General features: G+C 37.0%; 1 protein-coding gene across 16 annotated transcripts in view; it reads left to right on the forward strand.

Moving 5' to 3' along the window:
* Positions 1-23,256, forward strand: part of NEB (nebulin) — a 127,999-nt gene that overhangs the window by 16,764 nt on the left and 87,979 nt on the right. For all 16 annotated transcript variants that reach the window (XM_075429673.1, XM_075429677.1, XM_075429678.1 and 13 more), the window contains 28 exons: positions 61-165; positions 863-961; positions 1,413-1,517; positions 1,614-1,721; positions 2,378-2,689; positions 2,822-3,028; positions 3,736-3,840; positions 4,208-4,315; positions 5,125-5,436; positions 6,679-6,885; positions 7,128-7,232; positions 9,074-9,181; positions 10,103-10,414; positions 11,892-12,098; positions 12,840-12,944; positions 13,108-13,215; positions 13,604-13,915; positions 14,656-14,862; positions 16,317-16,421; positions 17,270-17,377; positions 17,999-18,310; positions 18,454-18,660; positions 19,129-19,233; positions 20,129-20,236; positions 21,028-21,339; positions 21,534-21,737; positions 22,203-22,307; positions 23,103-23,210. In XM_075429673.1, coding sequence (XP_075285788.1) covers positions 61-165; positions 863-961; positions 1,413-1,517; positions 1,614-1,721; positions 2,378-2,689; positions 2,822-3,028; positions 3,736-3,840; positions 4,208-4,315; positions 5,125-5,436; positions 6,679-6,885; positions 7,128-7,232; positions 9,074-9,181; positions 10,103-10,414; positions 11,892-12,098; positions 12,840-12,944; positions 13,108-13,215; positions 13,604-13,915; positions 14,656-14,862; positions 16,317-16,421; positions 17,270-17,377; positions 17,999-18,310; positions 18,454-18,660; positions 19,129-19,233; positions 20,129-20,236; positions 21,028-21,339; positions 21,534-21,737; positions 22,203-22,307; positions 23,103-23,210 — 4,806 coding nt within the window. The remainder of the gene's footprint in view (positions 1-60; positions 166-862; positions 962-1,412; positions 1,518-1,613; positions 1,722-2,377; positions 2,690-2,821; positions 3,029-3,735; positions 3,841-4,207; positions 4,316-5,124; positions 5,437-6,678; positions 6,886-7,127; positions 7,233-9,073; positions 9,182-10,102; positions 10,415-11,891; positions 12,099-12,839; positions 12,945-13,107; positions 13,216-13,603; positions 13,916-14,655; positions 14,863-16,316; positions 16,422-17,269; positions 17,378-17,998; positions 18,311-18,453; positions 18,661-19,128; positions 19,234-20,128; positions 20,237-21,027; positions 21,340-21,533; positions 21,738-22,202; positions 22,308-23,102; positions 23,211-23,256) is intronic.

The following is a 23,256-nucleotide window of genomic DNA, read 5'->3' on the forward strand; positions in this document are numbered from 1 at the left end:
ACTTTAATTCCGGAGAAAGCTTAAATATGGTTTCTTACTGAACGTTGGTTTTATTCCTAGAAAAATTACAAAGCAGATTATGAGGAGGAAAAGACAAAATGCTACTTCCCTCAGACCCTAACTCAAGAGTATGAAGCTATTAAGAAGTTAGAGCAGTGTAAAGATGTAAGTACAGGATGGTAGTGGTTATCAAGTAACCAGTTACATGCAGAGCATCTGCTTCTGAGGCGTGTAGAAATTTACAGAGAGATTCCTGTTAACTTTGATGGTTTTGAAATTGGCTTTATTAGCATATGTGACTTTTAAAAACCATATTCATCTGTATTTTTGAGCCTTTTGTGACATCTAGTGATCAAGACAGATATAGCACAATCTTTTTTTTGACAAGTCGAAACATAAAATTAGAGGAATAGTACCCAAATGAGGAATGAACCTCAAGCATTTACCTGCTTAAGTCAACATATTTTTACATTAATCCTTTAAAAGTACTGTAGTTGCTTTATTAATACTGATTTTATTTACTTTATCAATACTCAGTAAATACTCTAAATATATATCTGTATATACTATACTAAAATGTATATACTGTAATGTGTATAATATGTTATAATGTGTACTATACATTTTGATATGTAGATACCTATTCAAAATATTTTACATTAATATTTTAAAAATGCTTTTAAAAACTTATTTGCTCTCTGATTATGCTAAAAACTAATATGACAACCATTGTGCATCACAGTGCTTATCTGCATGCATGCCATAACTGCTGACTATCCCAAGTAATGCTACATTGCTATGTCTTACGAAATAGCTTTGCTAATATGAATTTTCTGCAAATATATTTGTTATCTTCCTTCAGCACACCTACAAAAAGCATCCTGATCAAACCAAATTTACTCAAGTGACTGACTCTCCAGTACAGAAGCAAGCAGAGATCAATAGCAAACAGCTGAGTGATGTAAGTAGATTTAGAAAACATGTTGCTACATTCTGACATTATAGATTTCTGCACTGTGGCCACCTTCACTTTATTATCCAGTTTTAAGAGAATGCCTGAAACGAATGTGTAGGTGAATGTGTGTACCTGTACACATGCACAAGCGCAAAACCACTGGTGTGTATTCCCAGTTCTGTTCCAGTGGAAGATCACCTGGAGATCAGGGTTTATTTTTTAGTTTTTCAGTTTGCTGTTCCTGTCAATTTTTAGTGTATATGTCTGTAATCTTGCTAATGTCTGTCATTTACACCAGTTAAGTTGGTGGGGTTTATACCATTCACTTGGCGAATTTCAACTCTGTCTGTGTGAGTGAGGTAGTATGACATCTTTAAGTTGTGTCACTCGGCATTATTAAGCATTTACACTCTATAATAAGCATTGGGCTGCTAAATGTATTTATTTTTCTTTGCAGATAATGTATAAATCCAAAGGTGAAGAAATTATTCACAAGTACCACCTCCCCCCAGATGTGCCCCAGTTTATACAGGCTAAAGTCAATGCCTACAATATTAGTGATGTAAGTATATTTTTAATCCAGAGATCTTGATTGAATTTACAATATGAAGTTTCTGTTAGCTAGAAACTATTCATTCAAAATCACCTTTTCTTCTAGAACTATTACAAAACGGGACTGGAAGAATTAAAATCAAGGGGATATGATCTGAAAAGTGATGCTATTCCTATCCGAGCTGCCAAGGCTGCTAGGCAGGCTGCCAGTGATGTAAGTACATCCTTCCTAAAGGAGCTGTTTAATTCAAGAGAGTTTACTTAAATGATGTTTGCAATTATGTTTGTTAAGGATATCTGAAGGATAACTACTTTGTTGCCCTTTTTGAGCATGTTATTGGATGTATTTAACACATTTATATTTTTACTGGTGTTTCATTGCTCCACTAATGTATTAGTATAATTATATTTAGAAAAGGCTGTTTCATTATGTAATTATCTGTTAATAAATAAGGCTATCTTGCGCTCCAGTACGGTTAAGGAAAATCATGAGGAGTAGGTCAGCAGTGACAGCTCCATGACCCTTGAATTCTCTCTGTCCTGAATTATAGGCCTGATCATAAATGAGATGAAGGACTCTAGGACATCACTGGGTTTTGGGTAGATTCTTGGGGATCCCTTAGTGTTTTAAGGCTCCTCTCCCTCTTGTGATCAGTACAAGTGAGATAATACTACTTTGAAAGCTAACTGGTTTGTGTAGCCATGAATTGTAGAGATACACGTGTCTGGTTTTGTTAAGATACATGTCACTGGCTTAAATGTGAGGGATATTCTTTGTAGAAAACAAAGGGTAGCCTTTGCCTTTAATTTACTTATTGCTAAGTTACTCGCTTAAGATGATATTCTCCGGTTTCTGTTATATTCTAACAGGTTAACTATAAAAAAGACTATGAACTTGCCAAGGGTAAACTCGTTGGCTTCAAGAGCCTCCAGGATGATCCCAAACTCGTTCATTATATGAAGGTAGCCAAGATGCAGTCTGAGCGAGAGTACAAGAAAAATTACGAGCAAACAAAAACAAGGTACAACATTCCACTGGATATGGTCAATGTTGTTGGTGCCAAGAAGGCTCAAGAGATTGCCAGCAATACTAATTACAAGAACCTCCTGCACCACTATACTTATTTACCAGATGCAATGAACGTGGAGCTGACGAAAAATATGATGGAGATTCAGAGTGATGTAAGTAAAACCTCCTGTGGACAGAATTTTTTTGAGATGCCTCAAGCGAAAACTGTGGAGACTCAGAAGAGGTCCCTAAATTGTTTTTTCCAATTCCTAACTTTTAAAACATTGTTTTCACTCTCTTATTAGAATGCATACAAAGCAGATTATAATAGCTGGATGAAAGGCATTGGCTGGATCCCCATTGGCTCATTGGATGTAGAGAAAGCTAAAAAAGCTGGAGATGCCTTGAATGAAAAGAAATATCGTCAGCATCCAGACACCATTAAATTTACAAGTGTGGTGGACTCTCCGGTAATGGTCCAAGCCAAACAGAATTCAGTTCAGCTCAATGACGTAAGTAGAGAAAGAAATGGGTGTTATGGTAGAGGTGTATCTACTGAGGATTTGAGCGTTGTCTTTAAAATTTTTTAAGTACTATAAGCCTGAAAGTGTTTCTATGTGTTGTCATTGTTTTGTGCTCTGATTTTGACTGAGTAATTTCTTGGTCTAAGTCTGCAAATCTCTTGTAGAAATCATGTGGCTCTTTCAATTCACATCAGCTGATTCTGTCCATTTAGATTTTAAAGTAAATTTCAAATACATTTGATTAAAGAAATGTGAAGTTTTCAAGTTGTTTATTGATATTTTACCACCTACAGTGATGAATGAATTAGAGAATGTTTGATGAATCACAATACGTCCATCATTATAAACCAGCAAGCTTTGTTTTATGTTACACTCTCCTATCATCCCGTATTATCCCACTCTTTCAGAAAAGGATTTTTATGTCCCTCATTATCCCACTCTTTCAAAAGTTGTTTTTTATGCCCATTGAAGCACTCAAGTTTACTGAGTAAAACTGCATGCAGCTTTTAGGGTGCGCTCCTTCTATCAATAATATCAACAATTCTGTATGAAAAGTGCAGCCTCAGTCTGTAGGAGATAGGTGGCAACGTACATTTATTTGCAAAATCAAATGTAAACCCTCAGTTAATTCACAGTGAGCTGGGGCTAGGTATAAAAGGAAAAAAGGATTTATTTCTGTATCATACATTTTACAGAAACTATACAGATCTTCTGGAGAGAAAGTTAAACACAAATATACTCTTACCCCAGATGTCCCACAGTTTATCCAAGCCAGATACAATGCAGCCAACGTCAGTGATGTAAGTGACTTCTTTACAACATGTTTTACACACTGTTAATGAATTTTTGAGTAATATGTTAGTTACACTCATGTTGCAGATTCCTTTTGCTGATACGCAGTTCTGTATGATCAGCTTGTGTCACTGTAATTGTTCATTCTTGGAGTCATTTGAATTTCCAACCAGAGACCATTTAATCATGTAATGATTTAATTAATTTAATTGATAGATACATGTGTTCTCATAATTGAAGACTGATAGTTGTATATGAACCCCAGTGCATCTGCTTCTGAAGAATTGCCTGGAGTAGCTTAGGAGTAGGGTTGACTTGCATATAGTACATGTGTTTTACGAAGTTGTATAGAATAACGTGGATTTTCTTTTTTAGGCATATTATAAACAAGACTACCATGATCTAATAGCTAAAGGGAACAATGTGTCACTTGATGCTATTCCAATTACTCGAGCCAAGGCTTCAAGAAACATTGCTAGTGATGTAAGTATCTATTCCAGGTATACTTAGGCATTTAGTAAAAAAGTTGTTCATTGCAGGCCATAGGGTAGACCTCATATGTTGCACAAGTCTCACTAGAGTCAGTATTATGAGCAAGACAGTCTTTTCCAAAGGCTTAGTTTGTGTAGAACTTATTTTATGCTCATCTTGTTTGCATTAGATAGGCAAATGCTACTGCACTGTGTTTCTTAACCCACTTTTCACAGGAGAAATCAAATCAGTAGTTCTTGCAATCATTCTGTGACATATTTCCAGAAAATACACTACAGTAGCACCTGTTTACAGACCACGAGACAATATGTGCTAAGGGTGCTTTTGGTTATACAGTGGAGTAAGGCTTATACATGAATCAGAAGCCTTTAAAGCACCAATTGTATAAAGCGGGATATGTTTTAGGCGTTTCATATAACTAGAGGAAACTGTCCAGTCCATATGCCATTTGTTTGCTGTTGCTTTCAGATGACTGAGAAGAATTGTCTCAATTATTCTGATATTTTTCATACACTTTTCCACAGAGGAATGCTTAAGAAATGTTTTCCCTTCCTTACAAGAAAAGCTAGTCTTGATAAATCTTGTTGTGGTGTATGTAACCTGTTGTGTACAGGCTTAGACAGTGGAGCAAGAAAAGCTAATGTGCGTACAGTCGTAGGGTGTGCTACTTAGGAGAGTTTATCTTCTGAGCTGCTTTTGCCAATGAAAGCTGTGAGAGCTTTTCTTTGCTTTTCTTTAGCATTAGTGTGGACATCAATAGCCATGCCACAGTACGTTTGATCTCTTTCCTCTGTTTCTAGTATAAATATAAAGAAGCCTATGAAAAAGCCAAAGGAAAGCAAGTTGGTTTTAGAAGCCTGCAAGATGACCCTAAGCTCGTCCACTACATGAATGTAGCAAAGATTCAGTCTGAGCTTGAGTACAAGAAAGACTATGAGAAGACCAAGACTAATTATCATACACCTCCTGACATGTACAGTATCCAGGCTGCTAAACAGTCTCAGGATGTAGCTTCTAATGCCCACTACAAAAATCTGATCCATCACTACACTTATCTGCCAGATGCCATGGATGTTGAGCTTGCAAAGAACATGATGCAAATTCAGAGCGATGTAAGTATTTCAACCATTGCAATTTCATGGGTGTTTTCCTGCACACTATTAAAACTAAAATACGAATTTATATTCAATGAAAATTGCCCTCACTGTATGGGAATCACCTGTTTTTCTTATGTCTTGGGGAAGATCATTAGAAGTTTTATCAGCTGGTGGTGGCATTTAGAAATACCAAATTCCAGGTGGATTCTACTGAACAGGGTTTTGATGTTGGCCTATCAGTGGAGAGCAGACTTCTGGAATACTGGATTCAAATGAATGTGTTTTTTTCACATTTCCTCAGAAAACTTTATTTTGCAACTAACATGATTTTGTTTTATTCTTTAAGACTTCTTTTAAGTTGTCTTGCTTTGTCTTCACATGAGATAGATATGATAATGTAATTGGACTATTATTAACTACTTAGGATGAAGGAGCGGACAAAATGTAACTATTGGTATTATTAGAAAAACATTCTGCAGGTCTCTAGCATAGGAGGTCTCTCCTAGGACCTCTCAGTCCTCCTTCCAGATACCGAATTTCGAGTGGTTGACTGGGCATAGATGGTTGCACTGTGCACCTCTTTGTATATCGTGGAATTTGACTGCATATGGGTCCCTATGCAGGACCACTCATTCTAGAGTTAGAACACAGAAGGGTCTTAAAAAAGAGTGTCCACAATATCCTTGCATTCAGACTGTGCATTAACCCTGGCTGAATGTTTATATGGGATAACCTTCTGCATATTTTGTAGCCAGGATAAATTTTTCACTTGCAGTCTCTGAATTCTGCATATTTTACTGTAGGGGGAACTATAGGAAGAAATCAAAAAACTGAGCCTGTCCAAGAACTGAGGCTCTGCTCTGTGGACCTTTGTATAAGGCCAAGTCTCACAGAGTCTGCTGAAACGCGGAACAAATTAAAACATGTTAAACGCTCATCATGTGTTAGCTTAGAAGTTATTAAGAATTGAAGGTTGGTGTAATTTTTTGCATGAGTAAAAGAAAAGGAAGGTTAGTAAATACTGAAGACATGTTACAGTTTATAAGAAATGAATCGTGAATCAAAAATACAATAGCTCGCTTTCTTCCTTATGAAATCACAGACAAGCATAAAAAAAATTGTTGCTTCCTTCAAGAATTTATAAATATGCCCTGCTAATGTAGAACACACTAGATAGACTATGTGATTATTGTATTAAACAGAATTATTACAGTTCTGTGGGAAAGTCTTGGTCCATATTGGCTTTCTCTCCTTCAGAATGCATACAAACAAGAGTATAACAGCTGGTTCAAGGGCATTGGATGGAGTCCTCTCGGTTCTCTGGATGTTGAAAAAGCCAGAAAGGCTGGAGATGCATTAAATGAAAAGAAATACCGTCAGCACCCAGACACCATCAAATTTACAAGCATACCAGATTCAATACCAATGGTTTTAGCTCAACACAACACCAAGCAACTGAGTGATGTAAGAATTTTTTTCATTATTAATGGAATATAGTGATTTTATTTTTTTACCTTATTTATGATTTGTGTGTTACTGTCTGATATTTGATCAGAATAAGCTTTAAATTTTAAAAATTGTAAAAAAAAGGAAAATTGCAATTTGTTGGTAAGAACTAAGCGTTGATCCTATTTGCCTCTATTTGTTAACACTGTTATTACCTACCTTATGCTTCTCAACACGTATTTGTTTATTTTTCCTTGCAGGTAACATATAAGCAAGAGGGTGAAAAGGTAAAGCACAAATACACCCTGGATCCTGATGTTCCTCAGTTTATTCAAGCGAGAGTCAACGCCTACAATTTGAGTGATGTGAGCATACAACCAGTAGTTTGTTCAATAATTTATTTATTTGTAATTTATTTAATAGAAAAAATAACTTTCATTTATTCATGCTGTGATATTGAATGTAGAAATGCACAAGCTCTGAATTCAGTTGAACTTTTACTTCTAGAAGGCAATGAGTTTTGTTCTTGTTGAGTAAATTTTTAAACTGTCCAAGCACTCGTAAACAAATGCATTTCAGTGCTTTATTGCCAGACTACATGGATAGACTGAATGAGAAAACCAGCATGACTTATTACTCAGATTCCTATAGGTTTGGAGACTCCTGTCGTCTACTTTTATATAAAACACATTGCGTAGGCAAGTGGTACAAGTTCTCTGTAAGTTGCTTCCTGCTGCTGGACTTTCAAAGGAAATTAACTCATCCAATGGAAAGATTGTAATGCTTTTTTCTGCCATTCAGCTACTAGTCTGCCTGCTTTCCGTCACTTCTTGCATCATAGAATCATAGACTGCTTTGGGTTGAAAGGGACCTTAAGAGGTCATGTAGCCCAACCCCCTGCAGTGGGCAGGGACATCTTCAGCTCGATCAGGTTGCTCAGCACCCTGTCCAGCCTGACTTTGAATGTTTCCGGGGATGGAGCCTCCACTACCTCTCTGGGTAACCCGTTCCAGTGTTTCACTGCCCTCTTTGTAAAAAATTTCTTCCTTATGTCCAGTCTAAATCTACCCTCCCTTAGTTTAAAACCATTACTCCTCATCCTGTCACAACAAGCCTTGCTAAAAAGCCTGTCCCCATCTTTCCTATAGGCCTCCTCCAGGCACTGGCAGCTGCTCTAAGGTCTCCCCGCAGCCTTCTCTTCCCCAGGCTGACCAGCCCCAGCTCTCCCAGCCTTTCCTCCCAGCAGAGGGGTTCCAGCCCTTGGATCATTGCTGGGGCCTCCTCTGGCCCCGCTCCCACAGCTCCAGCTCTGTCCTGTGCTGAGGGCTCCAGAGCTGGACGCAGGACTCGGGGGGGACTCAGCAGAGCAGGGCAGAGGGGCAGAATCCCCTCCCTCACCCTATGCCCACACTGCTGGAGATGCAGCCCAGGGCATGGTTGGCCTTCGGGGCTGCCAGCACACACTGCCGGGTCGTGTTGAGCTTCTCATCAACCAGCACCCCCACATCTTTCTCCTCAGGGCTGCTTTCCATCCCTTCATCCCCCAGCCTGTGCTGATACCAGGGACTGCCCTGACCCAGGTGCAGGACTCTGCCCTTGGCCTTGTTGAACCTCATGAGGTTCACACCCAACACCATAAAGATCTCCATTGATAGCAGCAATTTTATTGCCTTCATGATATTAAATTTCTAGTTGTCTTTATCAGGCCTCCAGGACCTAGGTAGAAGCTGACATCTCCTTTAAAAGCGTTGAAATAATATTAGTCTCTCCAGACGCTAATTGCTAGCAAAAAATCAGCCAGACTGCTTTCTTGAGTTGCTTAAGAGCACAAGGCCTGATTTTGAAGCTAACAGGAAAAAAATCTCTGAAGGTTCAGTCGAAAGAAAAAGAGGTTTGCTTAAGTAGGGGCAAAAATGCTGCTGATAGAGTTGTTCTGTGTTAAAATGGCAAAAAAAATGCTTACAGAGTTAACGAATTAGCTACATGAATTAAACAGATTGTCTTGAAGGACTCTCCTATCTTTGTGGTAGATTTATTTATCGTAATATAACTGTAGTTTGTGTGTAAGTTAACATTTTTCCTTGAAATTGCACAGGCTAAACTGAATATTTTGATTCATATAACTGTAATAAAAATATGGGCTTAAACAACTTTGTTGAAATTGCTATTCTTAACATTGCAAACTCATACCGTTTTTCCCTGTAAGGCTAACTACAAAGCAGACTGGAAAAAAACTATTGCCAAAGGATATGATCTGAAACCAGATGCTATTCCTATTATTGCTGCTAAAGCTTCTCGAAATATCGCAAGTGATGTAAGTATAATTTAAGTAAAGTGGAATATATACATCTATTGCGTTACAGCTTTCTGTAACGTTATGCTATAGAGCATATGCTATATACATATAGTGGTATAGAGACACTTCTCTTTGAGAATTGACACTCTCATGATACTGTGCAATAACAAGTGATTTCAGATGTTGACATGAACCTCTGAAGACCCCTGTTTCTTTGGAAATGCATCATATCAAGTATGAGTGCTGATGAGCTGGGGCTGTTTGTTGTATGGGCTTCAAGTATTCACCAGCTTATTTGAAAGTTGCAGTGTTATAATTTCCCTGTGCTGCATTCTTAGTTTCTGGAGACCTGTACTTCTATTTGTCTAGCATTCACGAGCTGTACAGAAATGTGGCTGTTTTCAGGCAGCTACGTCAGTTGGCAGCAGTAAAGTTTGGTGTGCCATCTGACACAAGGTATGAAAGGAGATTTGGTGGAACACAGAAATAAATTCACTCACTTTAGCAAAAGGCTGCAAATGACTTTGATTCCCCACTGAGATATGCCTCCCTTCAATAGCTGAATATTGGGATATCTAATTGTGTGGTAGTCTTGGACTTTTCAATAATATATTGTTATGCTAGTCTTTTAATTAAAAGCTGAATGTTCCTGGGAGTTTGAAGTTTATGGCAGTAAAATACAGTATGGCAGAGGCAATGCCGAGGGAGGATGTGTCACTGTCTAGGTTTAGATCTATATCGGTGATCAAGACAAGCTGAGAAATCTAGCAATCCTCTTCTTTTTTTAACCTAAATAATCCTGTTCTGTCTGAAAAACAGTTTTGGACTTTATCGAATGAACTGTAGTTGTTAAAATATTTGGTTTCAAAGTATTAAAATTATCAACAGTACGTTTTCTCTTTCCAAAGTGGGTAAGGCTTTCTTTTCCTTTGTCTCTAGTACAAGTACAAGGAATCATATGAGAAAGCGAAAGGCAAACAGGTTGGATACCGCAGCCTGCAGGATGATCCTAAACTTGTTCATTACATGAATGTGGCCAAAATACAATCAGATCGTGAATACAAGAAGGATTATGAAGTCACCAAGACCAAATACCATACTCCTTTGGATATGTTCAGCGTGACGGCTGCCAAGAAAGCTCAGGAAGCGGTTACAAACGCTGGCTATAAACAGCCATTTCACCATTATACACTCTTGCCCGATTCTGTGAATCTGGAGCTATCAAGAAATGCGATGCAGCTTCAGAGTGACGTATGTAATGATTAATCTGCTCAGTTTTTTCTTCTCATAATGACTGTGTTACACTATTAACCTTTTAAGGCTAAAAAATGAACTACGTTGATTAACAGTAGATGGAGATGTAAATACCTGGTCTGGAACCCTGTATTTTCCAAAGATTATCAGAATTATGTGTAGCTGATAAGTTCTAGGGAACTTACCTAGCAAGTAACAGCTTTCTTTGTATCTCTGCATATTTTGGCTAATTTTCAGCACAGGAACATGTTATTCCAATTCGTGTATTTTGTCGTTGGATTTGTAATTACAATGTGTTATTACTGTGGTAATTGTATCATCAGAGATGATAGGTTATGTACAGAGTCGAAATTTTATATATTATATTTTATTTAAGTTTACTAAAAATGTACATTATGTATGTTTGTGTTATACCTAGGGATTTGAGACTTATTTATTTTTGTTCACTTTTCTTTCGTAACTTTATCCTCCAACAGATGCATGTGGCATGCATGATAAGGATTTAAAAAAAAAAAAAAAGCTTGGTAGTTTCCATTAAGTTCTGTGATTTGTTTCCATTTTTTTTCCCTAGTGTAACTTTAGGGTCTGCCTGTTTGCCCAGAAAGTATTTAGCTTAATCTGAATTATTTAAAAGTCCTCTGGCAAATTTACAAATCCCCAAAATGTTAATAATCTGATTGAGAGTGTTCTGTGCATGTTCCCATTCGCCAGCAGATAGAGGATCTGACCTTTGGACACTGTTCTTTTCAAATACAGAATTTTTTATCTCAAGTTTTTTGCTTCCCCATTGTATTTTTACCTAGCCCTTGCTGAGTTGGCTGAGCTTGCTTGGCTGTCTAACTCAGGATGTTTGCAAGGAGAGAAGCGTGATACTTGAGGACAAATTTTGCCCTGTACACACATGCTATGAAAGTATGTAGTCTTTTTCTCAGACTCTGATAGTGTCCCTGTCACTTCTAACACTGCAGTTCAGGAACAAGTTTTATTTTCACAGCATTTTCGTACCTTTATTTGTTCTAAAAGCCATCTTATAAAGTATGGTTAAACAGGAATGGTGTCTGTTCAAGATTGTGTAGAACCAGGCCATTAAGCAGAAGTTGCTGAAACAATTTCTCTGAATTAATCCTACTGCGAACTGAGTCTGCTAACAAGAGTGTAATTTAAAAATCGTTATATTTTTGTCAGTTTTTCATATTTACCGCTCAAAATTTATTCTAAGGTCTGTGCATTTGGTTTGTACTGTGAGTTGTACACATTGGTTTAGCGAAAAGAATTTCTTTATCCCTAATACATAAGTAGTTGTTAATGTTCAGCTAAGAATTTGTAAAACAATAGCAGTAATAACAGACCTATCTAAATTTTCCTTCAAAAATGAAGGACCAGGAGATATTTTAAGGCCTTACCTGTTTTTATGTATATGGGCATTCTAATTTTCCTTGTCCCACTGTGTTTTTCCTTGTTTATTTTTTAAAAGAACGTGTACAAAGCAGACTTTAATAACTGGTTAAGAGGAGTTGGCTGGATACCAATTCAGTCACTGGATGTAGAAAAGGCCAAAAAAGCTACAGATATTCTCAGTGAAAAGAAGTATCGCCAGCACCCGGATAAGCTGAAGTATTCTATTACAATGGATGCGATGGAACAAGTGCTAGCTAAGCAAAATGCCAAGACCATGAATAAGGTAAGAATTTGTTCAGATGATCAAGACCGAGCCAGAGACTGGGTCTTTGGCTTGCAAAATCGTGGGACAGGGGCATTCCTGCTGAAGTCTCTAGGGTTTCGAATGGGTATAGTGGTTTTCTTGGTTAAGACTGGACACTATGAGATGTTGGAAGCCTCAGAATGTATTCATAATTAAGGAAGCTTCATTTGCTGTTGATAAAGATTAATAATTTCTCTAGAGTATGTGATTAAAGATGTCTTCTCCAGATTTATAGTGCTTTGGTAACCTTTGGCCTTTTTCTGTGGGAAGTAGTATTTATAATCAATGAGCTGAAAAAACCCTGAAATGCTGCCAGTTTTGTACAAATTTCCTTAAAATGAGGAGTTCTTTAAATTTGTCCCTAGTTGTCTGGGACACCACTGATCCTGATTCTAAGTTTGCCATGGAAAGAGGGAGCGGGGAGGAAAAAAAAAAAAAAAAGCTTTGCATTAAAGCAGGGAAAAATGCAGACTGAAAATTTTCAGTTTCAATATTTATTAGTTATTAAAAGATACTTTGCAGATTTCTCAAAGTACTAAAGAAAGAGGAGGAATATAATACTGCTACTCAGCAGTTATATTTATGAAGATTATTTGTAGAGCTTATGGAGCTTTACTATACTGCAAAATATTATTTACTGCAAATGAACAAAACAAAAGCAAGCTCTTATTTTATGAGTACAATGCCTTTTCAATGCTAAATATTACTTTGTAATTGCAGAGGCTCTACACTGATAAATGGAACAAAGAGAAGACCAGCATTCATGTTATGCCCGATACTCCAGAAATTCTGCAGTCCAGAGTGAACCAGATCACGATGAGTAATGTGAGTTACCACGATCACAGTGGACATTCAGTGTCTGTTGCATAGATCAAAAATTGGTGTGATTTTTATGTCATTTTTTAAAATACTTAAATTCTGATGTAGGGTCCCTCAGTAGTTCTGCCTTCATACCAAAATACCTCTTCTCTTTTACACTTTACATCAGAAACTTTACAAAGCTGGATGGGAGGAAGACAAGAAGAAAGGTTATGACATGCAGCCAGATGCTATTCCAATAAAAGCAGCCAAAGCCTCCAGAGACATTGCAAGTGATGTAAGTTTTTTTGCGTGATAGTACTCAGAGTAGCTACAAAGACAGTCAGAACATTTTCAAAGTGCTGTTAGACACGAATGTGCTTTTTCAAGCATCTTAGCTTGTCTAGGTTTCAATTATATGCTTGATGGGGTAAACCTATGCAGCACTTGCTCTCCAGTGGAATAACACTGAATTGTGCTTTTTTGCTCTTTTTTCAGCAAGCTGCTGAACTTCATGTGCCTGTGTTCAGTGGGCTGTTTTGTAAGACAGAGTATGTTTAGATGACTAAACCTGAGATCTTGTGATGAAAAAGAACAAATTTTCTATGTTTTCAGAGATAAAATTGAGGTTAATAGTGCATTTCTTGGATTAAGTTTTTGCTGTTCTTTCTCTTTCCTGCTGTCAGTATAAATACAAACTAGCCTATGAAAAAGAGAAAGGAAAGCACATTGGATTCCGTAGCCTTGAAGACGACCCCAAGCTGGTGCACTTCATGCAGGTGGCTAAGATGCAATCTGATCGCGAATACAAAAAAGATTATGAGAAGGCAAAGACTAATTTCCATACTCCAGTTGACATGGTCAGTGTCGTGGCAGCCAAGAAAGCACAGGAAGTGGCTACAAATGCAAACTACAAAAACTTGATTCATACCTACAATGTTTTGCCTGATGCTATGAGTCTTGAATTAGCCAAAAATATGATGCAGATACAGAGTGATGTAAGTGAGAGATTTTTCAACCTTTGCATGTTGAATACAATGATACTTTGTATATTAAAAAGTCCTGTAAGAAAAATACTACGATTTTCTTAGTGATATTAGTTCACTTATATCCTGAAATACAACAAATGAAATGAGACCTTCAGCAATGACAGCCATTGTATTTTTCTAAGACTCTGAAATATTAAATTACACCTATTGCTAAAGAATTTGGGCTCAGAAATAAGTGCTTTTATGTATAAGGTAAAATGGATTTTTACTGCTTGCATATCCCATCAAGCTCTTCAGGAGCAATACTTGTGTGCAGGCCAAGACAGGAAAAGCTTCACTTTTCATTAATACTTTTATCTTGCACTTCCAAAAAGATTCTTTTCAGAAGAGGGGGAAATGAGCTAAGTAGCTATAATCTCAGATTTTCTGGGATGTTTAACCTCCAGAGAAGAGGGCCTTTTTTGCTCGGTGTAGTGGTTCAAAATAATCCCCTTCTTCAAGAGGCCCTCAGAGTGTAATGTCATGCGAGCAATCTATATACATCACAAAGAGGATGTGAACGCTGTATAAAAGGTGGAGTAGTAAGATATGGACACCAGTGTAACAAATGTGTTTCTAAATAATGCATCTTGATACTGTTTGCTGCTTCTTAGAATAAATGCATTCAAAATCTAGTATTCATTTAGGACAGAATGAAGTGTAATGACTTTTTCATGCATCTGATTATTTTCTTCTCTTTCTGCTTCCAGAATCAATACAGAGCAGAATATGATGAAAGTATGAAGGGTGTTGGATGGATGCCACTGGGCTCCCTGGAAGCTGAGAAGAACAAAAAAGCAATGGAAATTGTTAGTGAAAAGAAGTATCGCCAGCATCCAGACAAGTTGAAGTATTCTGTTCCTATGGATTCCATGAACATGGTCTTAGCTTTAAATAATGCCAAAATAATGGATGAGGTAAGAAAATGTTCATCAAAATTTATTGAAGTTTGCAGAAGTAAGAAACAAACTATACCTGATGTAATAGTCAATCTTACTGTATGCGTAGCTTTGGAGACTGAAAGCGAAGCATGACCCTAATGTTTCTAAGAAATATGTGTAAAGACAGACCTGGGGGTCCCATTTTATTAGTAAAGTTTACCCAAGATAACTGATTATAGACTTTTAGCAGTTTAAATCTAGAGGCTAAAAATACTGGAGTGATCCCTTTTGGAAAGAGGCTTTAAACTTTGAAATGTGTAGTCTCTTTTATCTGATGCCTGTTGCATCAATATGAAATAGCTGCATGATATGAATGCTTTTATAATGAGGTATTTTTTTTCTGATTCTCCTGCTGATGTGATCTGCTGGTGTTCTTTAGAAATGTCTACAGTTCATGTGCATTGTAGTTACAGGGACCATCAGAATCTTTGGTGCACTTCCCTTAGCTCTAATTCCTCTAACAAGAGCTCAATTACCTCTCTCAACTGATACTTGTTTTCCAGGAGATAAACTAATAATTTTCCACCTCTAGCATTTTTTTTTTATACCTTCTGGCTTGGCTTTTAGTTGTGGGTTAACCCCAGTAGGCAGCTAAGCACCACACAGCCACTCAGTCACTTCTCCCCTCCCCCTGGTTGGATGGGGAAAGAGGAAAGGCAGAGTAAAAGCAAGAAAACTTGTGGGTCAAGATAAAAAAGTTTAATAAGCAAAGCAAAAGTGGAAGAAGGGACAAAGAAAATAAAACAAGTGATGCAAAGCAAATACTCACCACCTCCCACGGGTAGACGGATGCCCAGCCAATTCTCAAGCAAAAGATGTCTAGCCTCCCTAAACCCCCCCTCCCCCCTTTTTATGTGGTGAGCATGATGTTATGTGGCATGGAATATGCCTTCAGTTAGCTGGGTTTGTCTGCCTGGGTATGTCCCCTCCCAGCCTCTTGCACACCACCCAGTCTATTCACTGCAGGGGCAGAGTCAGAAACAGAGCAGGCCGTGGTACAGTGCAAACACTGTTCAGCCACAGCTAAAGCATTCGTGTGTTACTAGCATTGTTGTAGTTACTAATCTAAACCACAGCACTGTCTGAGCTGCGATGAAGAGGATTAACTCCATCCCAGCCAGACCCAGTACATTTTGAAACCTGCAGTTCAATGTGCCTGCATACACTGCTGGGCAAGAGACAAGCAATAAAATACTCTAGCAAGACTGAGATTTCTTCCACTCTTCTTTCAGCCTCACACAATCAACTTCATAAGAGCTATTCCTGATTCACACTGCTTTTAAGTGCTAAAATAAGAAGACACTTGTTCCTACTGTGTTAGTAGTTGCATCATTGGAAAGAAAGTTTGTATTTCAAATAGGAAATATTCTTTTAAATTGTTTTATTTAATTTCTTGGTTATGTTGACATCTCTTTTTTTAATCCTTCCAGCACAAGTACAAACAAGCATGGGAAGAAGACAAAAAGAAAGTTCACATCACACCGGATATTCCACAGATAGCTTTAGCAAAAGCTAATGCATTTAATATAAGTGATGTGAGTACTGTTTGTAAGACTATGACGTTGCTGTTATTTTTTTAATTAGGAATAAGTGAGATGACAACATATGAAAGTCTCCATAGTTCTCTCTTTGCTAACTTGTAGTAATTTCACAAAAAGCTGACAACTTTCCTTTTCCCCACTTCCTTGACCAAAATTAAATAACAAAAGTTGTGAAGAAAAGGCCATAGTGATTATAGTCAGCTTACGAAGTGTTCATGTAGGTTACTAAAATATAAGAGTTACTAACAAAATAGTAGAGTTTGAGTACTGTCCATGTTTGTTCCTGTATTTATTATTTTATTTCCCCATGCACAAAGTTTTGTACTGGATTCAAAATTCTTTCCTGCAGATGGAACCTATTGTTTTGGTAACAGATGATATTATAGACATATAGATAGATATATATATATAGATATAGTTTCTGAGTAGCCAGTTGTTAAAGCTGTGTATGCTAAATAAGGTGTTGTTTGTAATTGTGCACATCTTTAATGTACACAGAAATAGACATATTTATCTCTTTTTTAAAAGCTGACATCCTTATAGATGTTACTTTTCACCAATATTTGTGCATGTGGGAAACAAATGCAATTTCCTGCTCTTTTGTTATAGGTTATTGTTACCAATTATAGTGCATTCCAGCTGCATTGATGTATCAATACCAGGGTTGGAGTTAATTTTGAAGGAGTATTCCTCTCTCTGTGTGCCTGAGTGCCTTAAGTCACTGTTCAAGGAGTGTCAAATACACAAATAGTTTGTGTTTCAAGTTGCTGTATAAAATGAACAGTTTTATTTACGAGGATTTTTTGTTTTTTAAAACATATTTCTTTTCTTTCGTTTCACAGAAAATGTACCGACTTTCATTTGAAGAATCTAGGAGGAAAGGGTACGACCTCAGAGCAGATGCTATCCCTATTAAAGCTGCCAAAGCTTCTAGGGATATTGCTAGTGATGTAAGTTCTTGAAAGAAAAAATTATCGATTTCAGATATTGTAAAACATTCATTTCTTGACACGATTCAATTTTATATGCCAATTATATGAAGTCTTTTCATTCTCTTGCTTGTAAGTAATTCTAATATTCAATATAGGTTCTAATACATTTTCTAACAGGATTAAAAAACAATTTATTTATTAGAAAGATAAGGAATGTATAAGGCACTCTTAGGAAGAAAAAAAAAAGGCAGTTCATTCCTCAGTGTGATGGCACTTGGATACTTTATAAATGTATGTTGTATTTTTGTAGTCTAGTGAGATTAGAAAGCAATTGAACCCAAATTTACATTGAAACTTATGCAGGAGCAGAATAACCTATGGTAAGGAAATTCCATTTATTAAGAAAGTGTTTTAAATATACCGCTTTTAAAAGGGATGCCAGACATCTGTTTTGCTTTAGAGTGCACCCTAAGAGTAGGTGGACAAAGCCACCACCTCAATATGCTTTGTGAAGTTTTCTTAACAATGTGAAAATCTTATTTTAATCTGAAGTTTTGGGTTTTTTTTCCTTACAAGATAGATATTGCTTATTAAACAAATGAAGTAGAATTAAAGTCTCTGCCTCTGTTCTCTTTACAGTATAAATACAAATTAGGTTATGAACAAGACAAGGGGAGACTTGTAGGCTTCCGCAGCCTTCAGGATGATCCCAAACTTGTCCATTATATGCAAGTGGCTAAGATGCAGTCTGATCGTGAATACAAGAAAGCTTATGAGATGAGCAAGACACATTACCAAACGCCTTCGGATACACTCAGCATTGTGGCAGCTAAGGAGGCACAAGATCGTGTAACCAATACTAACTACAAACGACTGGTTCACCACTATATGCTTCTACCAGATGCAATGAGTTTAGAACTGTACCGAAACATGAATCAGATACAAAGTGACGTAAGTTTCTGTTTTATTTCTGTCATTCACAGCTGTGACTTTTTTTCTGTTTCTTCATTATGGCTGTGTTTTGGAAACAGCAGAATTGCTTTGTATAAACCATTTGTGAATTGTAAACTTTCCTTTTGTGTTCTGGTTGGCAGAATGAGTACAAGCAGGATTACAATTCGTGGTTCAAGGGTATCGGCTGGAGTCCTGCTGGGTCTCTGGATGTGGAGAAATCTAAGAAAGCCACAGAAATTGCAAGTGATCGGAAATACCGCCAGCATCCCAGCATATTCCCCTTTACGAAACAGAATGATGCCATGGACATGGTCCTTGCAAAGCAGAATGCAAATATAATGAATAAAGTGAGTATTTATGGGGAAAATTAGGCAGACATTCACATATAATCCATTTCAATAATCAGTCTGTAAGTGTCTGTCACCACCTTTATGTAGCAGTGTTTCCCTGGGAAAAAACAACTGTCGCTTACATGGTTTTCACTTTTTTTTCCTAATGAAACACACAGTTTTGTATAAATAATATTGGTTAAATAAATCTTACCTGATTTTTCTCATTGCTGCTTCTCCAACCTCTATTCTTCTCATTCTTGTATAGAAATTACTGGCTTTGAAAAAGCTTGTTAGTTGGACTTCATTAGAAGCAAGACTGGATCTTAATTCAGCTGATTCTGGATTAGTCCATTACAGAGTAAAATAAATCTAAGTCAGCTACGTCGTCTTTTTACCCATACATATCCAAAGTGCACAAATGGAAAGGTGAAAGCCATCCTTGGTCATTTATATTAACACATCTGATGTTACTTTTTTTAATAGCATGCTTATACTGAAGCTTGGGAGAAGGACAAAATTCAGGTTCATGTGATGCCAGATACACCAGATATCCTACAAGCAAAACAGAACAAGACGAACTACAGTCAGGTAGAGATTTTTAATACTTCCTATAACATTTTAAAAGACTATGTACTTTCTTCAAATCTAAAGGTGCCTCCCATTTCAAAATAAGTAATTAATGTGTAGAAGGTAGAAGAAACAGGATGGGGAATTTAGAACAGAGGCAAGAATTTTTATGTGAGTAATATTTTCAGAGCAGTAGTAAGTACCACCTTCAGGCTAGCAAAGCAACAGCCTAAATTACATTGAAATGTACGGAAAATAAGTCCTGTTTTTGAAATCTAGATATACATAGTCCATACTCTGTGCTTTCCATAGAATTCAATCATGTTAAAAATTCCTTACTGTAAAATCATGAGTTCATTGTCTCTATTTTTAACTTAACATACGGGAATATAAATGCAGTGATTCTAACTTTTCTGTCAGCTTTTAAATCTGAGAAAGTGACTATTTTGCCAGTATAAAATACTTAGGTTTTGCTTTGCATGATTGCTCAGAGGTAAATCTTTGACTTGCAAGTTCTGACACTTAAAATCAGCTGTGCACAAACTGAATTGACTATTAAATGACTACGTTACAGCCTTATTGATTAAAATTTTAGTAACCCAACTGAAAAGTTTTCAGTTACCCCAGATGTATAGAGTTCAAATTCCCCAGATATCCTTCAAATCCTGAAGATAAGCTATAGTAGGAAACTGCTGCAATAAAGAAAAACTATTTAGTCACTCGCCTAAGGCTTGGAAGACCTCTGTTCCTTGCTTCTCAGTTTCCCGTATCCCAGTTCCCATTCTAGTAGCCCCTCTTTCATAACTGAAGCCTGTGAGGTGACCAGAATTTGGTAATATGGATGATTAGCATATCTAAATAGAAGGTGACTAACGTATTACTAAAACTTTTTAGTTAATATTGTTTTCAATTTTAGAAACTCTACAAGCTTGGCTGGGAGGAAATGATAAAGAAAGGCTATGACCTCACACCTGAAGCCATTTCAGTGAAAGCTGCCAGAGCTTCAAGGGACATTGCAAGTGACGTAAGCAAGATTTCTAATTCAGTATGACATACACCTTATGTAGTTGGTACTGAGTTGTGCTAGATCAACATACACATCTCTGCTAAGGTGTAGCTTGGAGTGAAAAGCAAAATTGCTGAGAGAACTCTTTCCTGATCTGTTCTTGTCAGTGAGGAAAACAATTTAAGAAGGGTTGCTCTGGCATCCTGGCAATTTGAAAGACTGTGGCCCATCCATGAAGGGGCCAGTCATACAAAGTTAAGAGTTGTCTGTTCTTTTGGATGTTACGTTTTCAGAGCAGCAGCAAATTTTGTTCCAATTAGCTGATCCTAGTGCCTATACTGAGAAATCCTCTTTCTGGCTCTGAAATACACATGGTGACACATGTAGTGCTGTTACCATAACTTGGTATGAATATAACTTCTGCATTTACCGAAGAGATCACATTACTCATTAGGAAATGTTTCCAATGCTTAAGCATCTTCATTTTTCATTGCCGATTGTATTATTTGTCAAAATATTTCAGTGTGTCAGCCTTTGGGAGTTCTGAAAGGTATGACTGTACGAATCAGATGGCACAGCAGAGCCATGCACTCTTGCTCTCCAGGGAGTCTGTTCATTCCCAAGGAGAGCGTTCACTGGCACTGAGTCCAGGGGCTGCTAAACCTTTACATGAGATGCCATAACAAGGTGGTGATTTCATTGGTGATGAGAAACATTGAACTGAGTGACTATATTGATATTTTGTATATATATTTTACCATTGTCTATTTCTTACTGCAATTTCAATAATGCAATCTTTATAATTTTAGTACAAATACAAAGAAGGCTACCGCAAGCAGCAGGGACATCACATTGGATTCCGCAGCTTGCAGGATGATCCGAAGATGTTGTGGTCTATGCAAGTAGCTAAGATGCAGAGTGAGAGGGAGTACAAGAAAGATTTTGAAAAATGGAAGACAAAGTTTAATATGCCTGTGGATATGTTAGGCTTCCTTCTGGCTAAGAAATGTCAGGAGTTGGTTAGTGATATAGACTACAAACGGATGCTACACCGCTGGACTTGTCTGCCAGACCAGAATGATGTCACCCAGGCAAAGAGGGTCTACGAACTACAGAGTGATGTAAGCTTCCTCTGGATTTAATTTTTTTTTTTTGTAAGATATTTACTGCTTATTGAAAAGTATCTTTAAGAAGTCTCTTTTGATGTCAGTGTAGATCAGATTGAAGCTAAAATACCAGTTAGTCTTCGAATATGGTTTAATAAATGGATAGGGTGGTAATCTAGTATGGTTTTGATTTTTTTTTTCCTGAACAGAATCTGTATAAGTCAGATCTGCAGTGGCTCAGAGGCCTTGGATGGAGTCCTTTGGGATCTTTGGAATCTGAAAAGAACAAGAAAGCTTCTGAAATACTGAGTGAAAAGAAGTACCGGCAGCACCCAGATACTATTAAGTTCACAAGTATCCCAGATGCCATGAATATCGTTTTAGCAAAATCTAATGCCAAAAACAGAAGTGATGTAAGTTGCATCTAGAGACAGAGCATGTGATTCAATGAATGAATACATTAGTATACATTTGTGAAAAATATTTCCATATCAGAACATGTGCTTAAATACCAGATGTTTACAATCAGTGCCTTGATGCTTGGTTGTCAGGAAGTACTGTGGCTTGTTCAGAAGATCAAGGTCTTTAATGCTGTAGAACTTAGCAATAACTGCAAATAAGACACTTACTATGTAGTATGTAAATGTATTGTCTGAATGCTGTTTCCTTGACTTTTCGTGGGTGGAAAGAAGAAGAAAATGTGGTATTTCAGTAAGAAGTCATTGTGTTATTTGATTTTAATGTCTTGTGTTGTTTACATTGCTCGTGGTTACATACTATGTCTTTGATTTGCTATTGTAGACAAGAGGTAAACTGAATTTACTGCTGTGCATGTGAGCCTTTTATCAGAGAAGAAATTGTTGTTTGTCTGTTTTCAGATACTGTATAGAGAGGCCTGGGACAAGGACAAGACTAAGGTTCACATCATGCCTGATACTCCTGAAATTTTGCTGGCTAAATCAAACTTAATTAACACAAGTGATGTAAGTGTGTCTCTACAATGTTTTTTTATGGAATTTGGTATTACCCATTGTGGCTTTAGTTTAAAATGCAGTAAGGTAATTCTGTAATTCTAACAGCTATAAGCAAACCTGTGATCTTTGCCTGAGAAAATTGTTACGCACTGGGAAGCCGAGTGGAATTGTTGAAATATGAAGTGGAAGCAGGGTTGCTAGAATATACCAAGAAAATAATCAGTACAAGTTATCAGTTTTCTCTTTCATCTCTACTGACCATATTGGCATTGTTGCTATGAGTTCAGTACTTTTTGGTAAGCCTGTCATTCTTGTTAAAATGTCTGATTATATTGAATTGCCTCTTTGGAATTACATAGGATTATGTAATTTACATCAAATTCCTGGTTACAATGGAACACACATAGACTACAGGCAAAAGTAAAGAAATGTTAGCAGCTCCATCATTAAGAACTCATGAAGACAAAAATAATTGCAATTGAATTGGATGTAGAGCCCCATGGGGCTCTATGATTCACCTCTGTAGAATACTGTGCATCGTTCAGACTAGTATGTTAAGTAAAAGAAAATTTTGATCTCGAATAAGTTAATCAGAACACATACATATACTAATTTTTAAATATTTTCTGCCATCAGAAACAAAATACACATTATTAAAAGCAAGCTATGGGATTTAATTTGATGAATGAAACTGTGTTTGGAATCTCATACTTTATATTCAACAATCAAGAGGAAAGTTGTAGTGTTGAAAAACTCTCTAAGAAGCTTTATTTGCAATAATTTCTTTGAATCCTTCTCCAACAGAAACATTACAAGTTAGGATATGAAGAGCTGAAGAGGAAAGGCTATGATCTTCCCCCTGATGCTATACCACTTAAGTCAGCAAAGGCATCCAGAGACATAGCCAGTGAAGTAAGTCTTACGGAGTGAAAATAACAGTGGGGCATAGAGCTGGTAA

Source organism: Opisthocomus hoazin, chromosome 9, assembly GCF_030867145.1.
Source record: "Opisthocomus hoazin isolate bOpiHoa1 chromosome 9, bOpiHoa1.hap1, whole genome shotgun sequence".
Taxonomy (NCBI): Eukaryota; Metazoa; Chordata; class Aves; order Opisthocomiformes; family Opisthocomidae; genus Opisthocomus; species Opisthocomus hoazin.